Raw genomic sequence first — 27,569 nt, forward strand, 5'->3', positions numbered from 1 at the left:
TTGAATTCACATGTTTTCTTGAGCTGGAGAACAAGTTAATGTTTTTATTCCTCCTGTATCCTTAATAGTAAACCTAATTGTATTTTGATTAAATGGTAAAATAGAATTGAAATTCTTCTTTTAAAGTCATTATCATTTAAAATATTAATAATTCTGTGATTTCAATATTGTAGAAACAATGCATAAAATACAGTTCTAAAGGTATTGTTATTCTCTGTCATAATGCACTAAATTACGTCAAATATTTTAATTACTGTATTATTGAGAATTTAGGAGTTTCCCCTTAATTTTAAGATAAAATTACCAAAACTTTCCAGATATAATCCTCTGAAGTATGCTTCATAACATCTTTTAGCTCTGGTCATTTGTTGAATAAGTTTTTGTTATTTTCAAGGGGGAAGAGGTTTGTTGCAATGAAAGTTGTAAAAAGTGCCCAGCATTATACAGAGACAGCCTTGGATGAAATTAAGTTGCTCAGATGTGTGAGTATTATACTGAGTGCTCAGTACTGATAATGGTAAATTATGTATAGATACAATGGAAGTAAATGCTTTCGAACATCATTATTTTCCCTAAATCTGTTTTCTAAATATATGACATTACTTCATTGTCATTATTTGTAAGGCTCTATAATCTTGCTTAAATTTTTAGAAAAAATGTATTACCCTTATAAGAAGATGAGTTATTTCCAGTATCTTCTTTCTTTGCTTAGGTTCGTGAAAGTGATCCTAACGATCCAAATAAAGACATGGTTGTACAGTTAATTGATGACTTCAAAATTTCAGGGATGAATGGAATACGTATCCTTTTTTGGCTATTCTTCTTATATTAAGATTAAAATGAAGAGGACAAATGAGTATTTAGTTTTCATACATTAATGTCTTAGTGTATGCAGGGTGGAGTAATTTTTCAAAATAATCTGCTTTCTTTAATTTTTTTTAAAAGTAAAATTTAAGACCATCTCAGAGACATTTAGTCATGCACTGTATTAGTGTGTAATTCGCTTTCCCTAATGAAAATAGCTTAATAGTTCTAAATATAATGAAGAATAAAAGATAAACATTTTAAATTTGTTCCTTGATGAACAGGCTTGCCCACGAAAACATCAGAAGACAGGGTATTTTTAAAAAATTGAAATTTTATTTACAGTGACCAATGTTCATGGTTTGTCTAACCTTTCCAAATAACATAGTTAAGAAACATATTGTGCATTAGTTAGTGTACTGTGCTTCATTATTATTATTTTATTATTATAATAAATCCTGCAGTACATTCAATTAGTGTAGGCTGAAAAAGATTTTGTTCTAAAAACAAACAAGCAATTTATGTTGAAACATTATTAGATTAGATTCCAATGTGTGTTACTGTTGTAATATATATAGAGAAACTTAAAAATGAAGGGGTAATCACTCACTTTAGATAAGGAAGAATCATCAACTAATCAGTTATTTTGTTCCTATCCTTTAAATTGTTTATTAATATAAAATGTAGATATGTTATTGGCTGCAGTGTTCTTTAATTCCTGTAACTGGCTAGAGGAGAGATTCTGAGTGACAAATAAAAAACACTGGGTACCTGAATCTTTATGATGCTTTCTAGAATTACAGTCTGTAACGATTCTGATGAAAAGCCATATAGTAAAATATAGTAAGGATAGGAAATAATAAACGTGGAAGACTGGGTAGATTAGAGGATTGGTAATAGGGTCTGGAGCCTTTTACCTCTAAATCTTTGGTTGAAATCCAGCCCAGAGCATAGTGAGGTTATGTTCCTCCTGTCTGATGGAGGCCAGTGGGGAGATCCCGAGTTGGCTCCTGAAGAAGGTGGTATGCCTCTCCTACTGAGAGGTATAAGTACACGAAGTTTCTCTTGTTGCTTATGTGATCCTTTTAGTGAGTTACTGATTAGATGTTAACCTCTTTTTTTTTTTTTTTTCTTTTTTTTTTGTTTGAGAAATGTTATTGAGAAAATATCTGCCAGCACACCTGGACTTGATAGATTTTTTTGACATATTTCAATGAGACACTAAAATGAAACAATCCTCATTAATATGCTTGGTGATTCCCTGCTGCTGCTGAACTATCTTTGCTGATCATGTTTGTTCTTCTTCAAGTAGTGTCCGTATGGGTGCTCCACTGTGCCTGGGATTGGCGACCTTTGGTAGCAGTGCCTGTTGGGCTGCATATGCGCTTCTCACTGTCTCACGCTGTGAGCAGTGTCTATATCAGTGTTTCCCAAATTGTGTTCCGCATGATGTGAACAGGTGTTCCATGAAAGAATCATAATTTTAAAAAAGGGTCTTTAAATTTTTTTTAATTTTAAATTTGGCAAATTTGAAGCGTAGTTTACAACTCTTTTTGAATGACTATAATTTAACATAAAACTCTTTTTCCGGTTATTGATATATCTCGTATTGACTATAATGGCTTAAAGAGAACGCGGCATGCAGGCATGTTGATGTCTACCCCTTTCGGGCACGTTTCAGTTAGTGACGTTGTACCCCTTCTGCTCAAGGCTGCGCGAACTGCAGCGGTATGCACACACCATTCTCTTTACGCCATGTTGAATATAACATATTCACTCAACACTTTCAAACTGGTGGGTCTTTACCGTATGTGCGGTAAGCACAACTAAACTAGTTTCACTCAAAACAATATAAATATTTGTAACTAACAAAATTTGACAAAAATCAGTATTTCTAAATGTTGTTACTAAACCTAATCACCATGAATTTGTGGCTAAAAGAAGGAACTTTGAAACGAAAAGCAAGTTCTTCTGGTACTCCAACTGTGGCCGAAATAAATGAGCAAAATATTGTGACACTTCAAAGTGAGGATGAACAATTGCAGTCTTTTGTTGTTGAAAAATCTGAGAGTACTGGTGAGTTATCCAAGGTGAAAGAATTTCCACCAAAGTATATCAAAAACAAGAAGAAGCAGGTGTTAAAAGACCGAAATGAAAGTGTGATGAAAGTTATTTGTCTTTCGGTTTTACGTGTGTTGGAAATAAAGGTGTTCCTGATGCGCAGTGTGTCGTGTACAACAAAATACTAGCAAACAGTTCATTGGCTCCTGCTAAACTTCGTAGGCATTTGGAAACCAAGCATGCTGAATACAAAGACAAAGATATAAGTTTTTTCAAGAGGCAGTGTGACTCACTTGGAAATTGTAAACTTTCGATGATTAAAATTGCTAAAACAGACAACAAAAGTGCAACAGTGGCATCTTATTGAGTAAATTACCGTATAACGCTTGCCTGAGAAGCTCACAGTATTGGAGAAACACTTACCAAGCCTTGTGCGAAAGATATTGTAACGTGCATGTTGAACGAGCAGTCTGGTAAAAAAAAATTGATGCTGTACAGTTGTCAAATAATACTGTTGCATGCCGTATTAAAGATCTTGCTGATGACATAGAAAAAGAGCTAGTTTGTGGACTGAACATTTGCCATGAGTATTCATTGCAGCTAGATGAGTCCACTGATGTTTCAGGACTTGCTGTGCTACTAGTATTTGTCCGATATACATTTAATAATATTATTGAAGAGGACCTGTTCTTATGTGAATCTCTGCAAATCAACATGACTGGAGAAGAAATATTCAACTGCATCAACAATTTTATCAGAAAGCATGAAATTAGTTAGGGAAAATGTATTGATGTATGTACTGACGGTGCTCGGGCAATGATCGGGAAGATGAAGGGAGCTGTAATGTGAATCATAAGTGTGGCACCAGAAAGCATTAAGAACCATTGTTTTCTACACAGACAAGCACTTGCAGTTAAAAAAAATACCAGCATATCTGAAAATTGTGCTCAATGAATCAGTACAAATTATCAATTTTGTCAAATCTCGACCACTTCAATCCAGGTTATTTAAAATTTTGTGCGAGGAAATGGGTAGTCAGCACAAAACACTTCTTTTACATATGGAAGTGAGGTGGCTATCCAGAGGAAAAGTGCTTGTAAGGCTTTTTGAGCTTCGTAGTGAACTACTGGTATTCTTCACTTCAGATAATTCAGGACGAAAATTTAATGACTGTCTGACAAATTCCTTATGGCTAATGAGACTGCATATTTTTGCAAAATTAAATTAAATTAATCTGTCGCTGCAAGGAAAGAATGTGACCATTTTTACTACAATGGATAAAATTTCGTCGTTAAAAAAGAAACTGGAATTCTGGGCATCTTCTGTAGAACAGAATAACTTCAACTGCTTTCCTACACTACATGAATTTCTGACTGAAGTACATTCTACAGTCCATGAAGAAGTTTCCAGCACCATTTTGCAGCACTTACGTGACTTGCAGGCCTCTTTATTAGAATATTTTCCTACAACTACTGATGATAATGCTTGGGTTCGAAATCTGTTTGTAATTACAGCCAAACCAGTCAGCTTTACTGCACATGATTATGAAAGCCTAATTGACTTAATTTCTGATTCTGATTTGAAAGAAAAGTTTAAGGATCTTCCACTGAATAATTTTTGGAGCAGCCTAATAGAAGAGTACCCTAATGTGGCTAAACGTGCAGGTCGAGTGCTCCTTCCTTTTGCCACAACTTATTTGTGTGAGACCAGATTTTCGTATTATACTGCAACAAAAAACAAATATAGGAATAGACTTGATGCTGCGCCTGACATGAGGATTCAACTTTCCAGCATTATTCGTAATAGTAAGCGAATTTGTGATAGAAAAATGCAGAAACACCAATCCCATTAAATCCAAATTTGTATTTCTGTTTATAAAAATAGATCTTCCTAGTAAAAATCTAATTTGTTTGGTGTTTGTGTAGATATAAAAGATATATTTTTTTAAGTAGAACACTGTTTTTAATTTTGACTCTTGCACTTGTTTTTTGTACTACTTTATACGCGCTTTCCAGTTAGAAATTGTTAGTTCAAATAATTTTAAATTTGTATTTTTGCTTTGTTTTATAAAATAAAATATATTTGAGCATAAATAATGCAAATTTATATTTGAAAACAAAACAACTACAAAATAATATTATAAGTGTTCCGTAATAGGCTAAAAAGTGTTCCGCGGCCAAAAAAGTTTGGGAAATGCTGTTCTATATAGTGCTGTGCGCTCCAACCACCCTCAGTCCTTTCTCAGTCTCTTTTGGTCTGGGACGGAATCCTGAGCAGAGCCCGCCATACATCTGTAGCCTTTAGTAATAGTGTTTCTGTTATAATTTTCTAGATGTTAGAAATTTCCTTTATTTTTCTCTCTCTCCTGGAAAAAAAAATATTTTTTTACATTTCTCTTCCCTCCCTGTTATTCTTTACCTGAGCATAGGTTTCCTTTTTTCCTGCACCCTTCCCAATTGGGAAGTCCTCCCTTTCTCGGGGTTATACCCAGATCCCCTGGGTTCAAGAGGTGAGGCCATCATCGTGAGCGATGGGCACTCACAGTGTGTACGCTGTCTCAGTGCGGAGCTCGTCATACAAAAGTGTATCCACTGCCTCAAATGTAAAAAACTGAAGCTAAAACTTTTACTAATGGAGAGCTCTCTGTGACCAGTCTCAGACCCTGGCCCTGATACCTCTCCTATGTGTCAGCCACCATTGGCACAGTCATTGGCCAACCTCATTCGCTATGTACCATCAAGAGAAAAAAGAAAAGGAGTACTTGTGGCACCTTAGAGACTAACCAATTTATTTGAGCATAAGCTGTCGTGAGCTACAGCTCACTTCATCGGATGCATACTGTGGAAACTGCAGAAGACATTATATACACAGAGACTATGAAACAATACCTCTTCCCACCCCACTCTCCTGCTGGTAATAGCTTATCTAAAGTGATCACTCTCCTTACAATGTGTATGATAATCAAGTTGGGCCATTTCCAGCACAAATCCAGGTTTTCTCAATGTCTTCTGCAGTTTCCACAGTATGCATCCGATAAAGTGAGCTGTAGCTCATGAAAGCTTATGCTCAAATAAATTGGTTAGTCTCTAAGGTGCCACAAGTACTCCTTTTCTTTTTGCGAATACAGACTAACACGGCTGTTACTCTGAAACCATCAAGAGAAAATCTGTTCTCTTCAGATTAAAAAAGAAATGTGCCACTAGTTCACCCTTTAAGGAGCCGCCTTAGAGAAAGACTTCCCTTGTGAGGTCAGTAGCCTCAACATTTTCAGGAGTGAAACTTCGTGCCTGTGACCATCCAGGCACTTCCAATACCAGCATTTAGGGAACGTCTAAGGACCCTAAATGGGCAGGACTGCAGGAACAAACACTGCCACTCAGAACTGAGAAGGACAGTGCAAGACTTTTGAAATAGGTACCGACCGTCTCAACTAAAATAACTCTGAGTGCTTCGGCACTGACCAAACCCTTGGTGCTAGCCAAGTCTTTCACACTGAGCAACCCTTCGGCACCAAGCAAGCTCTTGGCACCAATGAAACCTTTGGTACCGCCTATTGGCCGCTTGAGAGACTGCTGAGAAGTCATTCTCAGCACCAGCAATGCCCCCAACCTGTATCAGCCACCAGTGCTGATGATGCTCTTGCCAGTACCACGGGAGTTTCAGTACCCACAAGACTTGATCATCTCTGATGCTCGATGTCCGATGAAGTGAGCTGTAGCTCACAAAAGCTTATGCTCAAATAAATTTGTTAGTCTTTGAGGTGCCGCAAGTACTCCTTTTCTTTTTGTGGATACAGACTAACATGGCTGCGACTCTGAAATCTGATACTCCAGAGTCACCACTTTTCCGTAACAAGCTCCCTGCAGTTCATGCCTCTTCCCCGGAGACACACCGCCATTCCCCTTCATCACTGAGGACCACACCACCCTTCTCTGATGAGGAAGAGGAGGAGGAGGAGTACTCCATTGCACTGTGCACTCCACCCTCCTATCAAGGGCAGCCACACACATCTTCTCATTCTCAATATCCAGATACCAGAAGTTATCCAGGTCTCTGGTACTGACCCCCATGGATGCAACCCCCCATGCCAGTTGCCCCACATTGGCCTTATTGGGACCTAGGGGCTGTGTGCATATAGAGTGCACTTTCCCAAACCATCCGCGGAATAGAAACAGAGACAAATATGCTTTCCATCTTCATCAGTGTCTAGACCGCCTAATGCTGAACCAGAAGCGCTAGAGGAACAGGAGGAAGAAATGGAAGAAGAGATTCTCCCACTTCTCATCTTTCCCTGATGAAGTCATAATGCCACCACCTCCAACATCGGTGGATGATTTTAAACCATTCCAAGAACTGTTCCGCAGGATTGCAGATTCTCTCCAGATCCCTCTGGAGGAAGTCAGAGAGCAACAGCACAAGTGGCTCGATACTTTACAGGCCTTTACATTAGCAAAGATAGCACTCTCAATCAGTGAGGCTTTGTTGGACCCCAACAAGGTGATCTGGTAGACCCCAGAGTCAATACCATCCACCTACAAATGAGCAGAGAAGAAATACTATGTCCTTGGTATGGCTGGGGAATTTCTTTTTTTCCCATCCTACTCTGAATTCCCTGGATTGTTAATGCAATACAAGAGAAGGGGCAAAAACACCACTTTAGGATAGCCCCCTACGACAGGGACTGAAAGAGGCAAGACATCTTTGGTCGTAAAGCATACTCTTCCGCTGCACTCCAGTTCCATATTGCTAAATATGAGGCACTTGTGGCCAAATATAATCACATAAACTATTCCAAATTCCAGGAATTCTGTCAACACCTACCAGATGAGAAGAAGGAACAGTTCCAGGCACTGGTGACGGAAGGACAACTTCTGGCCCATACGGCGCTACAAGCCTCTCTGGACTCTGCAGACACAGCTGCACACTCTCTTGCAATGACAGTGGTGACGAGAAAAGCATCACGGCTTCACCTTTCCAGGTTCCCCAGAGAGGTGCAGACAGCTGTCACAGATCTACCCTTTGAAGGTCTTCCTCCCAACTCACAGATTTTAAATGTGGTGTAGCTGCAATTACTAGAAGAAGGGTGCACAACTAGTTGAAAAACCATATTCCAAGCATAGTTATTGATGGTTTGCGGTCAACTTGGGAGGACATATCTAGGGAGGTCCTGGATCCAGTACCATTCAAATATAATAACTTGGATGATGTAGTGGAGAGTTCACTTATAAAATTGCAAATGACGCCAAGCTGGGAGGACAAGAATAGAATTCAAAATGACCTTGATAAATTGGAGAATTGTCTGAAATCAATTAGATGAAATTCAATAATGACAAGAGCGAAAACTACACATAGGAAGGAAAATCAAATGCACAACTAGAAAATGGAGAATAACTGGCTAGATGGTAGTACTGCAGACTAGTGTCTGTGGGCTTCACAAACTGAATATGAGCCAGCAATGTGACACTGTTGCAAAAGACTGATATGATTCTGGGTTATATTAACAAGAATGTCATACGTAAGACATAGGAGGTAATTGTTCCACTCTACTGTGCACTGGTGAGGCCTCATCTGGAGAATTGTGTCCAGTTTTGAGGACCACACTTTAAGAAAGATGTGGACAAACTGGAGAGAGTCCAGAGTGGAGCAATAAAAATAATAAAAGGTTTAGAAAACTTAATCTGTGATTAAATGTTTTAAAAAATGGTCATGTTTGGTCTTAAGAAAAGAAGTCTGAGAAGGACCCTGATAAGTCTTCAAATATGTTAAGGGCTGTTACAAAGAGGATGGTGATCAGTTGTTCCCCATGCCCATGAGGATAGGACAAGAAGTAATGGACTTAAACTGCAGCAGGGAAGATTTAGGTTAGATATTAGGAAAACTTTCTTTCTATAAGGATAGTTAAGTACTGGAATAGTTACCAAGGGAGGTTGTGGAATCCCTGTCACTGGTGTTTTTTAAGAACAAGTTAGACCAACACCTGTTAGAGATGATCTAAGTATACATAACCCTTCCTCAGTTTGGGTTGATAGACTAGATGATCTTTCAAGGTTACTGCCAGCCCTGCATTTCTATGATGTTATGATTTTCATTCTGTTCATGAGGACTTTTTTTTTAGAGGGACGTTGGGCTCTTTAGCTCAAGTGCAAAAAAGTATTATGGTTGAGCTAAATAAGAAGTTACTTTGAAAATTATCCTTATTTAAATCCCAGATGTCTGTATGGTCTTCGAAGTTCTTGGACATCATCTCTTAAAATGGATAATCAAATCCAACTATCAAGGCCTTCCTATCCGTTGCGTAAAAAGTATAATTCGACAGGTAAGATTTGCTAATGTTTTAATTTTTTTCCACAGTGTTGCTTTACTTTGATGTTCATGTGTTGATATTTCAACTGCAGATCATGCCAGGAAATACACAATAGGTATTAATTGCATAGGTATTCCCACAGGTAGCTGTTGAGAGTATCCTTTCCTATAACATGCATTTGTGCACATTGCTTGCTTTGTGTGTGTTGATATTCCATTAGATACTGAGCTCTTTCACAAAACATATGCTTAAATTTTTAAGTCAATCTGTTTCTTACAAATTTAAGAGTATTTGAAAATAAGGAAATCCGTTTTCTTGATTAATAAATGGACCACAATTTCATCTTTCATACTGAGCCACCTTCAGAATATACAACACAAGATCATAATATAAACATAATATTTAAAAAATTAATACCAATTGCATCTCTGCCTGAAAACCAGATCCTCAGGAGATATACATTAAAAAACCGAGGATAGGATTTTCAGAAGTATCCAAATGATTTAGGAACACACATCTAAAGATGATTAGGTACTTTTGAAATTTCCACTTTTAGAGTTCTCTCTCATATGTACATTCCTACATTGCACCATACAAACCAAATTGCTGGGGAGATGAACTTACAGAAATAAAGTGCCAGAGAGGGAAAAGATCAGACATAGTATCTTACTGTTAGGGCCCTACCAAATTTATGATTCATTTTGGTAAATTTCATGGTCATAGGATTTAAAAAATAATAAATTTCATGGTTTCAGCTATTTAAATCTGAAATTTCATGGTGGTGTAATTGTAGGGGTCCTGACGCAAAAAGGAGTTGTGGGTGGTCACAAGATTGTTGTAGGGGGAGTTGTGGTACTGCTCCCCTTACTTCAGAGCTGGACAGCTGGAGATCAGTGGCTCCTGGCCGGGATCCCAGCTCTGAAGGCAGAGCTGCTGCCAACAGCAGCACAGAAGTAAGGATGCCACCCTTACTTCTGCCCTGCTGCTGCTTGCAGAGCTGGGCCCTCAGTCAGCAGCCACCACTCTCCAGCCGCCCAGCTCTGAAGGCAGCAGAGCAGAAAAGGATGGCATGGCATGGTATGGTATTGCCACCCTTACTTCTGCACTGCTGCTGGCAGGGTGCTGCCTTCAGATCTGGGTGCCTGGCCAACAGCTGCCGCTCTCCAGCCGCCCAGCTCTGAAGGCAGCGTAGAAGTAAGGGTGGCAATACTGCAACCCCCTAAAACAACCTTGCGACCCCCCTGTAACTCCCTTTTGGGACAGGACCCTCAATTCAAGAAATGCTGGTCTCCCCCCTGAAATCTTTATAGTATAGGGTAAAAGTACATAAAAGACTAGATTTCACGGTCTGTGGTGCGTTTTCTATGGCCGTGATGAAGTGAGTTTTAGTCCACGAAAGCTTATGCCCAAATAAATTCATTAGTCTCTAAGGTGCCACAAGGACTCCTTGTTGTTTTTACAGACAGCAAAGTAGCTCCTTATCTGAGCTCTACCATGTCAGATGCCTCTGTATCCCATTGCAGTGTTGCAGTGCTTTAGGTAGCCTTTAAAGAATGTCCTTGCCTTCCAGTCATGGGTGATTGTTTATTTCAAACTAGTGGTTCATGACTCTCTGTGTTCAGGAGCATGAGCCAGGCTCCTGCCTCTGGACTCACAAGTTCTGCTCTTCAGCTTCATCTTTTAGCTTTGGAACTTTGGCTTGTGAGACCTTGATTTCTTCACAGTGCTTTGTGTCCTTTAAGCCTCAAAATGTTTCAACTCTTTTTAGCTTCAGGAGGTCTCAGCAGATTTTCACTGTAAGGCTTGAAGGCTGTGTTCATGTGTTGATGACTGCTACTTAATTACAGAGCAGCCATCAGATTTCTTTGACACTACATGTGCCCACTAACAGGGACGGCAAGTTATATGGGCTCATGGTGCCTGGGCTCAGAGGTGAAAGTAAGCCGGAGCGCCGTACCGGGGTGGATTGGCTTCCCCAGGCGCAATTTAAAGGTCCTGCGGCTCCCAGCAGTGGTGGGAGCCCCCGGCCCTTTAAATTGCTGCCAGAGCCCTGGGGTAGCGGCAGCGGGGCTGGGATGGCTATTTAAAGGGCCCGGGGCGGTAGTGGCGGCTGGAGCCCTGTCCCTGGAGCCCTGCTGCCGGAGCCCTGGGGAAGCAATGGCGGGGCTCCGGGGACGATTTAAAGGGCCCAGGGTTCTGGCCGCCACTACCACCCAGGGCCCTTTAAATCGCTGCCAGAGCCCCTGGCTGCCACTGTTACCCCGGGGAGGGGAAGGAGGTACTTGCCGGTAAAGGGTGGGCCGGGGCTGGCTCTGACCTCCCCCAACCCCTCCCCTTCTGCCTGAGGCCCCGCTCCTTCCGGGAGCCAGAGCTCGCCGCAGCCTAGCCCCTTACTGGTAAGTCCCTAGACTTACTTTCACCCCTGCCTGGGCTCCACCAATAGTCAGGGCCCAGGGGCCCAGCTCCACCAATGTTTGGGGCCGGGTCTCTCCCCCGGCCCCACCGGCCACCCCCATGCACCTCCCCCAAGTGTCCCCCGGCCCCCACTTGCTGCCCCCGCTCACTGCCTGGAACCTGCAGCTCACGCTAACTCTGCTCTGCCGGCTTCTGGCATCAACTGCTGCCTCAGGGTCCTAGTGCCCCCCTGCACTAGGGCCAAGGCAGGCTGCCCTTCCACCCCAGCCCTGAAGCCCTGCTACACCCCAAACCCCTCATCCCCAGCCCTAGACAGAACCCTCACATCCCCCGCACCCTAACCCTCTGCCCTCCACACCCCTCATCCTCACACAAAGCCCTCATCCCCCACACCCCACTCCTCTGCCCTAGCCCTGAGCCCCCTCACACACCCCAAACCCCTCATCCTCACCCCTGCACCCCCTCCTATCCTATCCATCCTAGAGCCTGCACCCCTCACCGCCTCCTGCACACCCACCCCCTGCCCCATCCCGGAGCCTGTCCCCAAACTCCCTCCCAGAACCTGCACCCCAACCCTCTGCACTCCCTCCCAGAGCCTGCACCCAAACTCCCTCCCAGAGCCTGCACCCCTCACCCCTTCCTGCACCCCCACCCACTGCCCCAGCCCAGAGCCTGCACCCAGCACCCAAGCCCCAGTCCAGGTCCTGCACCCCAGACCGCCTCCCCCACCCACATTCCCCCCAGACCTCCTCCCCCAACCCAAACTCCCTCCCAGAGCCTTAGGCAGGTGGGGGGCGGAGTTTAGGTGGGGGCGGGTTCTGGGCACCACCAAAATTTCTACAAACCTGCCACCCCTGCTCACTAGTTATTCACTCTAGAGACCTGAGTTTGACACTTATGGTATGTCTACACTACAAATTTAGGTTGATTTTATGTATGTTGACATTGAGCAATTTAAGCAAGTCGATCTTGAATGTCCCCAGTATGCTCTTTGTGTCAGTGGAGTGCATCCTCACTAGCAGGGCTTGAATCGGCCGATGGAGTGTTGCACTGTAGGTAGCTATTCCACAGCGCATGGAGCTGAGCGGAATGTTGGGTTGGGCTTGCAATGCCTCATAGGACCAAAACAGTTGAGTGGGTGGTTATGGGAACATGGCATTAGCATCCTATGATGCACTTACCTCACTTCCTCCGTCCCTCCCTGAAATCAATGGCAAAGAAACCAAGCCTTTTTTCCTAAGCCTGGGTTACCCGCGCAGACGCCACAGCACGGCAAGCATGGACCCCGCTCAGCTGTACACTGTTGTTGTGAGCATTACAAACACCTCACACCTTATCCTGCAGTATTTATTCAGCCGAAGCAGGAGACAACGTGTGGAACAATGTGATGCCATGCAAGCAGCACTGCTGGAAGCCTTGGAGTGGAGCAATTTGCAGATGCTGGCGACAGTCGCGCATGACCTTGACATGGTGGGGCGCTGCTTCTGGGCCCGGGAAGCAAGCACTGACGGGTGGGACCACATAATTATGTGGCTAAGGGATGACAAGCAGTGGCTGCAGAACTTTCGAATGCATAAGGCCACTTTCATGGAACTGTGTGAAGAACTTTCCCCAGCCCTGAAGCACAGCAATACTAAAATGAGAGCTGCTCTGACAGTTGAGAAATGGGTGGTGATAGCTCTGTGGAAGCTTGCAACGCCAGACTGCTACCAGTCAGTGGGGAATCAATTTGGAGTGGGTAAATCTACCGTGGGGTCTGTTGTGATCCAAGTTGCCAGGGCAATAAATAGACTTCTGCTAAGAAGGGTAGTGACTTTGGGAAACGTGCAGGACATAGTGGATTGTTTTGCCGTGATGGGTTTTCCTAACTGTGGTGGGGTGATAAAACAGAATGCATAGCCCTATCTTGGTACCAGACCACCTTGCCAAAGAGTACATAAACTGAAAGGGGTACTTCTCAATGGTGTTGCAAGTGCTGCTGAATCACAGGGGCCATTTCACCAACATCAACATGGGGTGGTTGGGAAAGGTGCATGATGCGTGCATCTTTAGGAACTCTGGTCTATTCAGAAAGCTGCAAGCAGGAACTTTCCTTCCAGACTGCAGAATAACCGTTGGTGATGTTGAAATGCCAATTGTGATCCTGGGAGACCCAGCCTACCCCTTTCTCATGAAGCCGTACACTGGCAGCTTGGATAGCAGTAAGGACCGGTTCAACCATAGGCTGAGCAAGTACAGAATGGTTGATGGAATGTGCCTTTAGATGTTTAAAAGCCCGCTGGCATTGTTTGGTTACTAGGTTAAACCTCAGTGAAAGCAATATCCCCATTGTTGTTGCTGCCTGCTGTGTACTCCATAATATCTGTGAAACAAAAGGAGAAAAGTTTCTGGTGGGGTGTGGGGTTGAGGGAGATCACCTGGCAGCCAATTTTGAGCAGCCAGACACCAGGACAATCAGAAGAGCACATCAACAGGCATTGCAAATTCGTGAGGCTTTGAAAACTCATTTCAGCAATGACCCACAGTAAAATGACACTTGTGTGTTGTTCCTTACCAAGCTGTCCCCTTCATTGCATGTACTCCCCTGTAAACTCCACCCCCACTAACCACTGTGCGATGAATGAATAAAGAGCCTTTTCTCCTCAATCCATTAAGTTTTATTATGCTCACAAACACTGAGAGACAGCAAAGAATAGTAAGATAACCTGGGGCAAAAGGGCTGATAGCACTGGTGGTGAGTGGACAGTTGGGGCGGGGAGAAACAAGGACAGCTTTCCTAAAATTGCACTGTAATAACAATCAAATGTGGGGAATGAGCGCCTTCTGGTCCTTGTACCCTCCCCTGGAGTTGAGTGCAAAGGATACCAGACTGCCCCCTCCCCCACTGCTGCATCCTAGGACTTCTGGGAGAGGAGGATGTGGAACTTGTGACGATGGCAGCAGGTTCAGCATAGGCTGCAGAGGGACTTTAGTGTCCAGCTGCTTTGCTTGAACCTCAGCCAGACGCCTCAACATGTCTGTTTGCTCCCTCATAATGCACACCATCTCTTCCTGCATCTCACGCTCGTGTTCCCTGCATGTTCTGCTGTCTTCGTGCAGGCTGTCAGACAGTGCAATCCTCCGCGCGCTGAGTTCCGTCTTGTCAGTCTCGGAGACGCACATTAACTCATTGAACATGTCCCCCCGAGTCGTCTTTTTCCGCCTTCTAATCTGGGAAAGTCTCTGTCCCGGTGTGGAGAAGGCACCCATGGGTGTCGACTCCATGGGTGCTGTGGGGCTGGAGCACCCACAGGGAAAAATTAGCGGATGCTCCGCCCCCACCGGCAGCCAAGCTCCCCCCACCCCCTCCTCGCCTCCTCTTCCCCCAAGCATGCCATGTCTCCATTCCTCCCCCTCCCAGCGCTTCCCTCCTGCTGCTTAACAGCTGTTTGGCTGTGCTTAGGACTTTCCGGGAGGGAAGGGGAGGAGGCGGTAAAGAGGCGGGACAGTGGCGGGGACTTGGGGGAAGGGGGTGGAATTGAGGTGGGGCAGGGGTGGGGCGGGGGGGTCGAGCACCCACGGGGCAGTGGGGAAGTTGGTGCCTATGGATGCACCGACAGACAAATTTTCGACTGCAAATAATCCAAAGCACAAGGGTAGCATTGACTGCATACATTGTTTCTGGTGCAAGATTAATTTTTTTTATAAAAGGAACACCTCTCAATTCACTCCCCTGCAAGTCACAAAGTAATTACAAATGCGGCTACTGCAAGAGTCAGTTTGCTGCTCCAGCCATGGTGAGTAAGGCCACGAAGCATGGGCGAGAGGTCTTGTGCTGCGGCTTTTGTGAAGACATCCTTGGGATCAATGTTTCCAACCTCAGAAAAGCCCTCTTCCCCCTCATTTAAATGCTGGTTGAAATACGTGGTGATCCCTTCCAACCACTACCAGGGCACGCTCAGGAAAGCATGGTTGTGTGAGCCAGAATTCACTAAACGGGCAGATTACTTGTCAAATTGCTTGCGGTTTAAGGGCTAGCATTTAAAACTTCCCCCATTTCCCCTAGGTGACCATATGCGATAACCCTCTCCTGAGGGTAACAGAGGCGGAAAGGGAGCACATCCTGCAAGCGTCTGGGTACGCTCCTGGTCCTTATTCTGCAATGCTGTGTACCACAATGATGCCAGAAGAGTTAATACTGGAGTGGTGCAGGAAAGTGTCCTACCATGGTGGACAAAATGAGGCAGCTCTTCCCAGAAACTTTCTGGAAAGGGTTGCAGAGTGCCTCCATGAAAGGTTCTTAGAGATCTCCATGGAGGATTCCAGGGCCAACCCTGTGCACATAAACAGTCTTTTTCGGAAAGCACCCTCTGCATAGCTGGAGTGGCCACTGATAACCACTGTACCTATTTTTTTCTTCAGATTCAACATTAAAAATAATAGCATGTAACCCCTACAGTTTAATTGGAAATGTATACTCACCAGAGGTGCCTTCCACAATATCATGCTCCGCTGACAATTGGTCCTGTGAGTGGATAGGCTCCAGAGTTAAAAAATAGTTCTTGGCTGTCGGGGAGGATGGATCCTCCGCTTGCTTGCCTCGCATTCTCCTCCTCTTCCTCATCAGCAACGTCCTCCTCATTGTTGCTCGAGGTCATCCGGGCTCCTGGGAGGTATCCAAGGAGTGTTTTGGGGTAGTGGTGGGGTCGTCACCAAGAATTGCATGCAGCTCCTCATAGAAGCAGCATGTCTGTGGCTCAGAACCAGAGCATCTGTTCACTTCCCTTGTCTTCTGGTACGTTTGCAGAAACTTCTTTATTTTCATGCGGCACTGCTGCATGTTCCTGGTGTAGCCTTTCTCTCCCAGGCCCTGCACGATTTTGGCGTAGATGTTAGCGTTTCTTCTGCTGGATTGGAGCTCTGCCTGCACAGACTCTTCTCCCCACACAGTAATAAGATCCATCACCTCCTGTGTACTCCATGCTGGAGCACGTTTGCGGCCTTGGGTATCATGACCAGCTGTGTTGACGAGCTCTCCACGCTGATCAAACAGGAAATGAAAATTCAAAAGGTCCTGGGGCTTTAACAGACGGGCAGTTGTTTCCTGTGTACCTGGCTGAAGTGCAGTGGGGTTGAAAGTGCTCTCTAGAGTGGTCACAGCAGAGCACTGTGGGATACCTCCTGGAGGCCAATTCATTCGAATTACACAACGCAGTGTCTACACTATCCACATGTCAATGCGTGGATGTCGACTCAAGCGCTATGGCTCTCTTGGAGGTAGTGTACAAAAGTCAACTTTACAAGCCCTTTAGGTCGGCGGAAGGGACTTGGATGCGTAGACACATACTTTATTAACTTGACCTAACGCAGCTTATGTCGACCTAACTTTGTAATGTAGACCAGGTCTGACTCTCATTCTGAAGATGGGGTTACCAACCCATAGCTGTCATTTTCTACATAGAGAAAATCTTCCTGGAGTAGAATAGGTTTTGGAGTTTTATGGATGGAGTAGAGGAATTTGGAGACATAACCATAGGCCCGTGAAAGAGATGCAGGCAAAACAGAGGTATTTTTGACAGATCATTTAGCCCCTGTTGCCTTTAAGGCCAATTAGTCTGCAACAGCGATAGCATCCTTGGGGTAACTGTCTTTGGAATGAGAGCTAACATCAGAACTCAATGATCAGCTGAGACTTGATGCTTACCAAAATCCGCACCGAAGCCCCTGAGTTGTGGGGTCTTAGTGGAGTCCTTCACAAACTAATAAAGGCTATTTTTCTTACATGGTAAGTCACTTCTCAATAGTGGTGTAGGTTCAAATGGAGTAGGATCATTCAATGAGTGTGTTTTATACAGCTGTAGCCTCCAAATTTTCGAGACTACAGTGGTGTTAAGGAAAACTTCTAAAATCCCTTTCCAAGGTCATGATAAGTACTTAGCTTAGTGGACATATTGTCATGCCAGCTCTCTTCCCATGTCTTACCCCATGAGCCTTCTCTTAACAAAGTCAGTGTGAAAAAGTTTGGAAGTGTTACTAGAGGCAGAGGCGGCATGTTTGTATAATTTTTGGTGATGCTCAGAACAGGTCCAAGCACCCCATCCACACGCACACCTGCCTAAGGCTCTGGGAGGGAGTTTGGGTGCAGGCTCTGGGCTGGGGCAGGGGGTTGGGGTGCAAGGGGGGGGGCGGGCTCTGGGTGGAAGTTTGGGTGCAGCCCTGCAGGGTCTGGGCTGGGGCAGGGGGTTGGGGTGCCCAGAACGGGTCCAAGTCTGCCCCCCCCCACCTGCCTAATGCTCTGGGAGGGAGTTTGGGTGCGAGAGGGGCGGGAGAGGGCTCTGGGAGGAAGTTTGGGTGTGGGAGCGGGAGAGAGAGGGCTCTGGGAGGGAGTTTGGGTGCGGGCTCTGGGCTGGGGTAGGGGGCTCTTATATTGGTGGAGCATAGGCACCACATGCCCACACAACTTGCCACCCCTGACTAGAAGTGGCTTAAGTCCCTTCCTCAGCCCGCCCAGCTTTCGCATTTCATTTGGTATCCGTGCACTCGGCAGGTGGCTCTGTTGTTGCTAGGGGATCATGACCAGTTTTCAAAGCTAGGTGTCTAACATTTGATTTAAAAGCTGCAGGTGCTCAGGACTTCTAAAATTAAGGCACTTTTATTTGGAAGCCTAAATAGGGATTTAGGAGACTGATTCTGTAGGGGCTATTTATGACTGTTACATAAAGTCTTACTTTTTTTAAAAGTCTGACTTTTTCCTACTGAAAAGCCTAAATTAATTAATTAGCAGTTGATATAGCCCTTGACTGAGGACTCAGAACTCCACTCATGAAGCAAACTAAATTCTACTTAATTATTATGTATTAAGAGCAAGAATAAAATAAAATAGACAGGTCATATAACAGCACAATGCAATTCTGTAGTTCTACATTGTTCTGCAAAACCAACCAAGATGCATATTAAGATTATTTCAAATTTCACTCACTTAGCAGCATTCATTGTCAGTTACAGAAACAAAGGCTCCAGTTATGAAAAAATTTATTGTATTATTCAAGTGAGGCATTTAAACTTGTAGGTTACTTGTCTTTTCTCATGCATGCTGCAGGGGCTTTAAGATAAACAAATTGGTATCTGAAGGATTTTTATCTGGATATTTAAGTGGAAGGTCTTTAGACGTTGTTTCAGCTAGGCTATTAATACTTAAGAGTGTGGGAGTAATTCTTAAGCTCTGTCCAGGTGTAGTCCCAGGTACAAAGTGAAGTAGCTGTGGAATTGCATTATGTTGTGTTGTGACTTACCTGCGTTTTTGATTTCTTGCTTTTAATAATAAAATTAAAATTTGGTTTACTTGGTGGGTTGAGTCCCAAGTAATTTATCTTCAGCTATACAAAATGCAATTACTTGGGTCTTCTTCTGTTGGAAGTCAGCCTCTGATAAAACTTTTTAAGAGTTAAAGACTTTGTTTAACATGAATTCCAAGTGATGAATATTCCCTACATACAGCTTAGGCACACAACTTTATAAATGTTGGCCCACACCTATATGGCTGTCTGCATTTTTTTATTTGTATGATCAGACAACCCTGAACCATGCCAGGCTTCTATAGCCCATGGTGAGTCAGCCACTAGAGGCTGACAAAGAATTATTCAATTATAGATACATATGTATATGTCTACATAGGCTGTAGGTGGTATGTTCACTGAATACTGATGTTTGTATTCAGTTTTTCAGGAGTGTTTTTGCTTCAGTATCACAGTTCTGTGGTTCTGCTCCATGGCTGGGGAGCCCAGACTCTTCTGTCTTCTACAGTTTTGTTTTCTCTGGATGTCTCTCCTTGGAATTGGTTGAATTTTGTTCTTTTGTTTGATGGAACACACCCTACCAGTCCTTGAGTAGTAGGCCTGATGTGGTAATTACCAGGGAGGTAATCTTTTTCTCCTTTTTTGTTGTTTGTTTAAAACAAAAACAGAAAAAAAACCTGTTCCTTGCTCTATGTTGCCTTTGTTCTGTCTGCTCTTGTTAGTTAAAATTGTCTTTTCCATTGGGATATCTTCCTCCAGCTGCTTCTGCTGCTTTTTTTTCTGATTGGTATTACAGTAGAGTTTAGGAGGCCCAATCACTGTTCAGGGCCCCATTGTAATACCAAATAACATGAAAACAATCCCTGTTCCTGAGAGCTCGGAATCTAGGTTTGTAACAAGATGTGACAAGCTTCTGATTACCCAGATTCCTTCAAAGATGGTATTTTTAGAGAAGTGAAAATTACTTGTGTGTAATTCTTCTTCTCTGAAGATATCATCTTGCAGGATTCTTACACACACACCCCTCTGCCCTGGGAGTTCAGAGGAGTTTTCTTTAACCAGTGGTGAAGTATTTACATCTAAGTGCCTTCGAAGAAAGATTTTTTTTTTTCAATCGTTCTTTTTGGTGATCAGCTTGGCTTTATGGGGAGCCTTAATTTCCTGCCGAATTAGTATCGGACTGAAATGTTAAAGTGAAATTGGTCGTAGTTGGTGGTTCAGGGAAGTGCGGGACCACCAAGATGGCAGGCAGTTGTCAGATGCACTTCACCACAACTACTGTTCTTTGGGGCCAAAAACTTCCAGAGTTTGTGGTTTTCCACCTATGTCTCACTAAGAAGCTGAGATCCAGGAGTGAAAAAATTTTAAGATTCAGAGAAACAGAATGAAGACAAGTATCCTTCCCTTATTAACATTATAGGATTAATCTCCATAGGGAATTAAATATTTCTTCTTTACCATGTAAACTTTATTTTGTACTCTCATACAAAGTTGTTTCAGATAGTGATGTGATCTATCCTTTACATCTAGGTTTTGAGTCAGATTTGTACAGATGTGAATTACTTACTTTGATCCATTTTACACATTCTTTTGTTGAGTTTTTCTTTTTATCCCTATTATGTAATGGACATAATTCAGGAATAACTGACAGTGTATGACTAGTATTATGGTCCATTTTCTCTAGCATATATTCCCAATGTCTTTTTCAGAATAAGGCATTCCCAAAACAGCTGGCTTGCACGGAACATACTGGATTCAGCTAATTGTATTGTATCCATTTCAGTTAATTGACATGTTCTTGTTTTAGGATGTCCATCTATAATCTCAACCAGATGAGATCAATGTGTATTTTTTCCTGGGATAATTTCCCATTGGCCTTGTAAGGTTGTTGTTTGCATAAATTAATGAATCAGCACACATTTTTGTGCATGATTGTTGTTAATCTTGATTTCTTTAATAGGTTATCTAGGGATGATTGAACTGGTTCTGGTAATACAGATTCAAGTAACTTTTGAGAAAGTTCTTTGAATAATATATAGGTCTAAAGCTAGTTTAATCCAGATTTTGTCAGGAAAGAAGGCAAATCCCTAGACTTTGAAAATATGACTAAGTATGAGCAAAAAAGTCAAAAGCCAAAATACTTTCAAAATTAAGTTACTAAAAATTAATTCAGAAATAATACAAATAAATTAAATGAACCCCTACTAAAAATATATAGTTTAAACCTATGCTCCGACAAAGAAGCTGAAACAATCCACATACACTTCATTAAAAAAAAAAATAAGGGTAGGTGAACAATCAGTTATGGAAGGCGGGGGAGAGTTACATATAGTGGAGATGGGATGAATGGAGTACGTGGAATTGTATGGATGGTACAACTAGTGAACCACAGTGTTGCCAGATGGTTTATCTCTTAAGGTATGCAGCTTTTCATCCTCTCTTCTGTGGTTTGGCATAGATAAATAAAATTTGTTCAGTAGATATACTGAAAGTTAAATTTTGTTGTGAAACAATCTAGCTGTTGCATTGTTTGCTGGACAGTAAACATTTTTATTTAAAACAGATTATTTGATATAATACAGACATCTTGGGGGACAGTCTAAAAAAACCATGTAAATCTGTACTTTACAAAATGCTTTGTCAGATTTAGAACACTGGTTGAAAATTTGGTTATAATCTTACTCAGATGCATAATTCAGGCCTAGTTTTAATCAGTAATTGCTTTTTTAGTTGTTTAATAGGAAACTTAATTTCAGTGTTGAGCAGCGTTTGATCTGTTTTCTTCCCCCAGATCAGAACTGTATGAAATGTTATACAAGAGCCGATTCTGTGGAGCTGCAAAATGATCTGTTGTCAGAGGGAAAGTCCTGTTGTTCCAGTGGGAATGCTTGAAAGTGCAGATTTACTAATGTTGAAGGAGTATTCCTTTGGGCAGTAAAACTTAAAGCACTAGCTTATCTGACAAGGGACATGCTCTGAAATTGAAAAGATCCAAAATTAGCATCTTGTATTCCATCTGTGAACATTCTTGATTTTTGTGTAAATGAACCATGTGTAGTAAGTAATAGACTCTCAGAGGCATAATGGTCTGCAATCCCGGTTAACTATCAATGAGAGAGAATCTGATAAGTGGTGGCAAAGTATCTCTTGATGTGGAGCAGTCAAATTCTTATATATACGACCTTTCCAAGTGAGAAACTATACCACAGTTTGGATCCCCCTAAACTATATCTATAGGGATATTAACGGAATATTTCCTGTCTGCATTTTTTGACACCCAGGAAAATGTAGCTTTTCTTATCCATTTCAATCTTCCCCTTGCCAGATGATGTAAATAAAAACTAGGGATTATGCCCAGTCTTGGTCTCAGTCCCTGTATAGAATTTGATATTTTTCTCACACAGGTTTAGTGCATCATCATACCTTCTATTTTTAGTTTAAGCTTTCTGACTAAAGTTCAGGCTAAGAACATTCTTATCTATAAATCCTAACATTAGTATAATTCTTTGTCACAGATCATGAAACTCAGTGTTATTTATATCATAAATAATAATTTGAAATTACATCACCATAATAGAAAGGATCACTGTGCCAGCAAGCCTCTTAAATACATTTGGTTTAATTAAAGCTTTTAGTACTCTTTGCTGGTGTGTAAGAACTATTTTCTGTGTAATGTATGTACCCTGCTAATGCAACAAAATAAAATGTTTGTGGTGTTCATTTTTTTTACCGACCAATAATCTATAATAATTTTCTATCACTTGAAACTTTCAAATTCGTCACCAAAAATGTTTCTCAGCTGGATTAGTGGAGAATAGGAACCAAATAAATAAAATAATAATAATAGTTTAATTATTATCAAAAGATGCGATTCAAGAGATGTATTTCTTTTAAAAGAAACCCCAACCAAAATTAAATCTTAACAATACAAAGGTCCAATAAAAATTTGAGCTTTTTGGTTTTATCCTCTAATTCCAAAACTGGGCAAAAATTTTTAACTTTATCTAGTGTGCAATTGCAAATTTTAGTCCTATGTCTGAGAATCAGTTACTTAAGCTTCACTGAATTCCTTGTCTTTCTACCATTAAAACAGAGAGTTTTTTTGGGGGAAAAAACTTAGGGCCTTTAATGTACTCTGAGAATCTTTGTCTTGGTCTCTGTGTTATATAGACATTGTTAAAATGAGGAGATATTGTAGTAGATGGAGTAGAGGAATCGTGAGTAAAGCTGCTCAGGAATTTTTCATTTAAATGTTTTTAACTGGAAAATGCTGATTGGTCAAAACCAAAACTTTTCATTGGGAAAGGGCTTGGCTGCACTTGCGAGTTACAGCTCAGTAAAGGAGCCCTGGACGCACTAGCTCACTACCTGTCCACACTGGCAAGACACGTAGAACGCTCTGACTCCGCGGCTACAGTGCTGCTGGTACTACACCTCAGTGAGTGGAATAATGTTTACTGTGCCCTTGCTGGGGTGCCGCAGCGCCAGGGTGAATGAGGTGTTGCTTTACTGCGCTCTGATCAGCTTCCGGAAACGTCCCATAATCCCCTTAAGTTAGGTGGCCACTCTTGTCATTGTTTGGAATCGGCTGTAGGAATGCGGAAATGCCCTTTGAAAGCTCCGTTTCTGACAGCCTGCTGCTTATCTGCTCTGAGACAAAGCAAGTCATTCATGTGGAATGCTGTGTGTGAGAGAGAGTGGCGGGGCGGCGACGGGGGTCTGTTGCTGTCTGAACTTACAAGACAGCATGCTGACATGCTCTCAGCCCCCCAAAAACCCACTCTCTCTCCCCCACATACACACAACACACTCCCTGTCACACTCCACCCCACCCCACCCATTTGAAAAGCACGTTGCGGCCTCTTGCATGCTGGGATAGCTGCCCATAATGCACCGTTCCCAATGCCGCTGCAAGTGCCACAAATGTGGCCACGCCAATGCGCTTGAAGCTATCAGTGTGGACAGACTGCAGCACTTTCCCTACTGCACCCTACAAAGGCTGGTTTAACTCAAAGCACTCTACATCTGTAAGTGTAGCCATGCCCAAAGTATGTCAGGTCAAGGATAGAATTTCTGGTGAAAACTAGAATGGTGGGGGAGAGAGAGAGAGAGAGAGAGGATTGATTCTCTAGCCAAGTGGTTAGGGCATACCTAGGGTATGGGATAGAGAGGTTCAAGTCCCTGCTCTGCTTGGTGTGGAGCAGAGAGTCAAATCTGGGTCTCTCACATCCTCGGTGAGTGCCTGAACGACAAGGCTATTGACAGTTCTGGAGTGGAGAATCTCTCTCCTGTTTTTTGTGAACATTTTTTGAAAGTTCTCAGTTTCGTTCCAGTGCAGAGCAGGAGAGTTTTTTAAATCTCAAAAAATTTTGCAAAATGGGAAAACCATTTCTCAACAAGCTCTAATCACGAGCACTTTCTTGATGTGGATATTACTTTAGTGTCCTTTTTCTAAAACTTGGACTGCTTGCCATCATATATCTTTTCAGGATAAACTGCGGTTTCTATCCTTTAAGAGAATAATCCCTGCTCTTTCAGTTGGTTTTTCAAATAAACAAGCAAATTTTGGAATTTAGTGGACCAGACTTGCACGCACGAATCCAGATTAGTGATTCCAGTATTAGGTTTTTGAACCCACACATTTAGCTTTTAAAATTCATCATATCTTGAATGATTCTGAGAAGGGTTGGATTAAGAATGTGCTGTGTAATGTCTTGATAAAATGTTTAGAGGGGCACAGGGTTCTTGTGGATAAAGCATAGGGATTCTATTTTCCACACTGCCACAGGCTTCTTCAGCGACATCAGATAATTCACTTAACCTGTCTGTTCTTAATGGTGTTGTGAGGCCTAGTTCATTTGTGATTGTAAAGTGCTTTAAGATCTTCTGATGGACAGTGCTGTAAAAGTGCAGATTAATATTATGAGGGTGTCATTTTTTTCTTGTTACCAATTTTGCACCAGAATTTATGTAGATTTGTGTGATAACTTGCAGGCTGCTTCCTGTGTATAGTGTAAAAAATGTGCCCTGGGCTAAATAATCTGTGACGGCCAATATTTTATAACAAATAAATTTGAAATGCCAAAGGTGTAATAGATAAAAGTGGACAAATCATCATAACATCTTAGTCAAGTTGGAAACTGAGGTAATATTGTATATCTAAGGAAAATTACCTTTTGTTGAACACAGTGTATAAAATATTTCTGACTGTTTGAACATTCAGAATATTAACATCTTATAAAATACTTGTATACTACATTGAAGTCAAGTTTTCATATTTTATTGCATTTGAATTAGAATAATTATTTAAACAGTAAGACAATTTATGTATTTATGTTGGTCAGACTATCAAAATTTTTTTCAACTGATTTTGTTGTATGCAGGTCCTTCAGGGTTTAGATTATCTACACAGCAAATGCAAGATCATCCATACAGATATAAAACCAGAAAATATCTTGATGTGTGTGGATGATGCCTATGTGCGTAGAATGGCTGCTGAAGCTACAGAGTGGCAGAAAGCTGGTGCTCCTCCTCCTTCTGGCTCAGCAGGTACAGTAATAGAGTTAAACTTGCTGCAAGTAAAACTGCATTGGAAAACAGATCATCATAATCACATTTAACTTGTTCTAGTTCATGAATATTTTATATTTTAAATGACTGAATTAAATGTGTGAATGTTAATTACTTAATGTATCCCTAGTTTAATGTAAGTATTATTTAGACCACAGGAAAGCCATCTGAGGGATGTTTTCGGTTTCTCACGTTGGTATGCTCTCAGTATTCAGAGTACTGTAATATAGGGAAATGATGTGCCTAAACAATCTTTCACGTTTTTCAAGTTGGGAACTCAAATGACAGCTATTAGCTGCACTGGAGCCCTGCCGTACTGCAGCAGTCATAAGAGTTAATAACTTTAAATTGTTTTCCAATTCTGTCCCAAGTTCATTACCTTAAATTTCAAATTGTCTGACTTCTAATCTAGGCATTATAGTTAGATCTAGTGATGTCACAAAAGTCATAGAATCATAGACTATCAGGGGCCTCGGGAGGTCATCAAGTCCAACCCCCTGCTCAAAGCAGGACCAGTCCTCAACTAAATCAAGTCTTGGAATCCCTGGTCTTTAAGCTTTGAAAAGTGAATGTATTGTACATACATCAGTGTCCTCTTTTAGGTATACTTCCCACTCACATATAAAATAGCTTGTGAAATTTGCCTAGGGTTCAGGTGGGACTGTACCTTCTTTTCTACCTTTGCACAGTGTGGATGGCTAGGAGAGTTCACTATGAAACAGTAAAGGGATACTTAGAGAAAATGTGGCTTTCTAATGGTCATCAGTCTTGTGGCTCCTGGTCATTTATCAATCCACCATATCAGCCACAAGCATGGGGAAAAGATAATAATTAAGAAAGTTATTATACAATACTATGGAAAAATGTGTAGGGAGCAATAGTTGAGTTGTATTTTAATAATGTCGTCTGTTACAGCAGGAGTCTAGCAACCTTTGCAGTTAAGGTTCCATAAATGTTTCCACAATCTAGCACGTTGTTTTCAGATCTTCACAACTTTCCAAAACATTCACCATTTAGACTGAAACTTTTCAGGCTTAGTCTTTGCCTGAAGATGATTTTTTTAAAAGTTTGAGCAAGAGTGGTTCAGCCATCTGGAATATTATACGTATGATTTTAGACGTGTAAAATTTTCAAAAAATAATGCGTTGGTTTTGAAATCATGTGTGATCATGTAACTAAAGACTGTATAGTAATTGCACTTAAGATTGTGCTTGCAACCTTGATGTTGTTTCCTGACTTTTACGTGACTCACTGTGCAACCTTAATATTCTCTTCAATGAAGATATTTGATGGAATTATTTATATAGTTTGTTCTTAGCCAGTGGTAGTTATTACTTATAACACTTCCCCAGAACTAACTGAAGATGAGTGTAGTATTTAGCTCTTTGCATAGTTCCACTTCTGAGCTACATGGTATGATGGTGTTGAATTTTGAGAACCTGCTAAAAACCAGTACACCTTTTAGATCCAGAGGAGCACTCTGAGGCTATGGCTACACTACGAAAGTACTCCGGTTTTACAGAAGTTGATTTTTGGGAACAGATTGTATAAAATCAAGTGCATGTGTCCACACTAAGCACATTAATTCGGTGGTGTGCGTCAACAGTACCGTGGCAAGCATCGATGTTCTGAGCAGTGCACTGTGGGTAGCTATCCCGCAGTCTCCGCTGCCCATTGGAATTCTGGGCTGAGCTCCCAATGCCTGATGGGGCCAAAAATTTGTCACAGGTGGTTATGGGTAAATGTCGTCAGTCAACCTTCCCTCCCTCCCTCCCTCCCTCCCTCTGTGAAAGCAACAGCAGACAATCATTTTGCGCCTTTTTCCCTGGATTGCCCGAGCAGACGCCATAGCACAGCAATCATGGAGTCCGGCTGTTCAGCTCACCGCAGCAATTATGACCTCTGTAAACACCTCGCGCATTATCGTGCAGTTTATGCAGAAGCAGCACCTGAAAAACCAGGCGAGGAGGCAACGGAAGCGCGGTGATGAGGACATGAACACAGAGTTCTCTAAAACCGCGGTCCCCAGCAATTTGGAGATCATGGTGTTATTGGGGCAGGCTTATGCTGTGGAATGCCGATTCTGGGTCCGGGAAACAAGCACAGACTGGTGGGACCGCATAGTGTTGCAGATTTGGGGT

General features: G+C 42.2%; 1 protein-coding gene across 11 annotated transcripts in view; it reads left to right on the forward strand.

The window, feature by feature from the left end:
- The window catches only part of SRPK2 (SRSF protein kinase 2), a 310,240-nt gene that overhangs the window by 201,145 nt on the left and 81,526 nt on the right, over positions 1-27,569 (forward strand). For all 11 annotated transcript variants that reach the window (XM_073328503.1, XM_073328508.1, XM_073328505.1 and 8 more), the window contains 4 exons: positions 395-482; positions 713-800; positions 9,075-9,181; positions 25,242-25,407. In XM_073328503.1, coding sequence (XP_073184604.1) covers positions 395-482; positions 713-800; positions 9,075-9,181; positions 25,242-25,407 — 449 coding nt within the window. The remainder of the gene's footprint in view (positions 1-394; positions 483-712; positions 801-9,074; positions 9,182-25,241; positions 25,408-27,569) is intronic.

Source organism: Lepidochelys kempii, chromosome 1, assembly GCF_965140265.1.
Source record: "Lepidochelys kempii isolate rLepKem1 chromosome 1, rLepKem1.hap2, whole genome shotgun sequence".
In the NCBI taxonomy this organism is placed as follows: Eukaryota; Metazoa; Chordata; order Testudines; family Cheloniidae; genus Lepidochelys; species Lepidochelys kempii.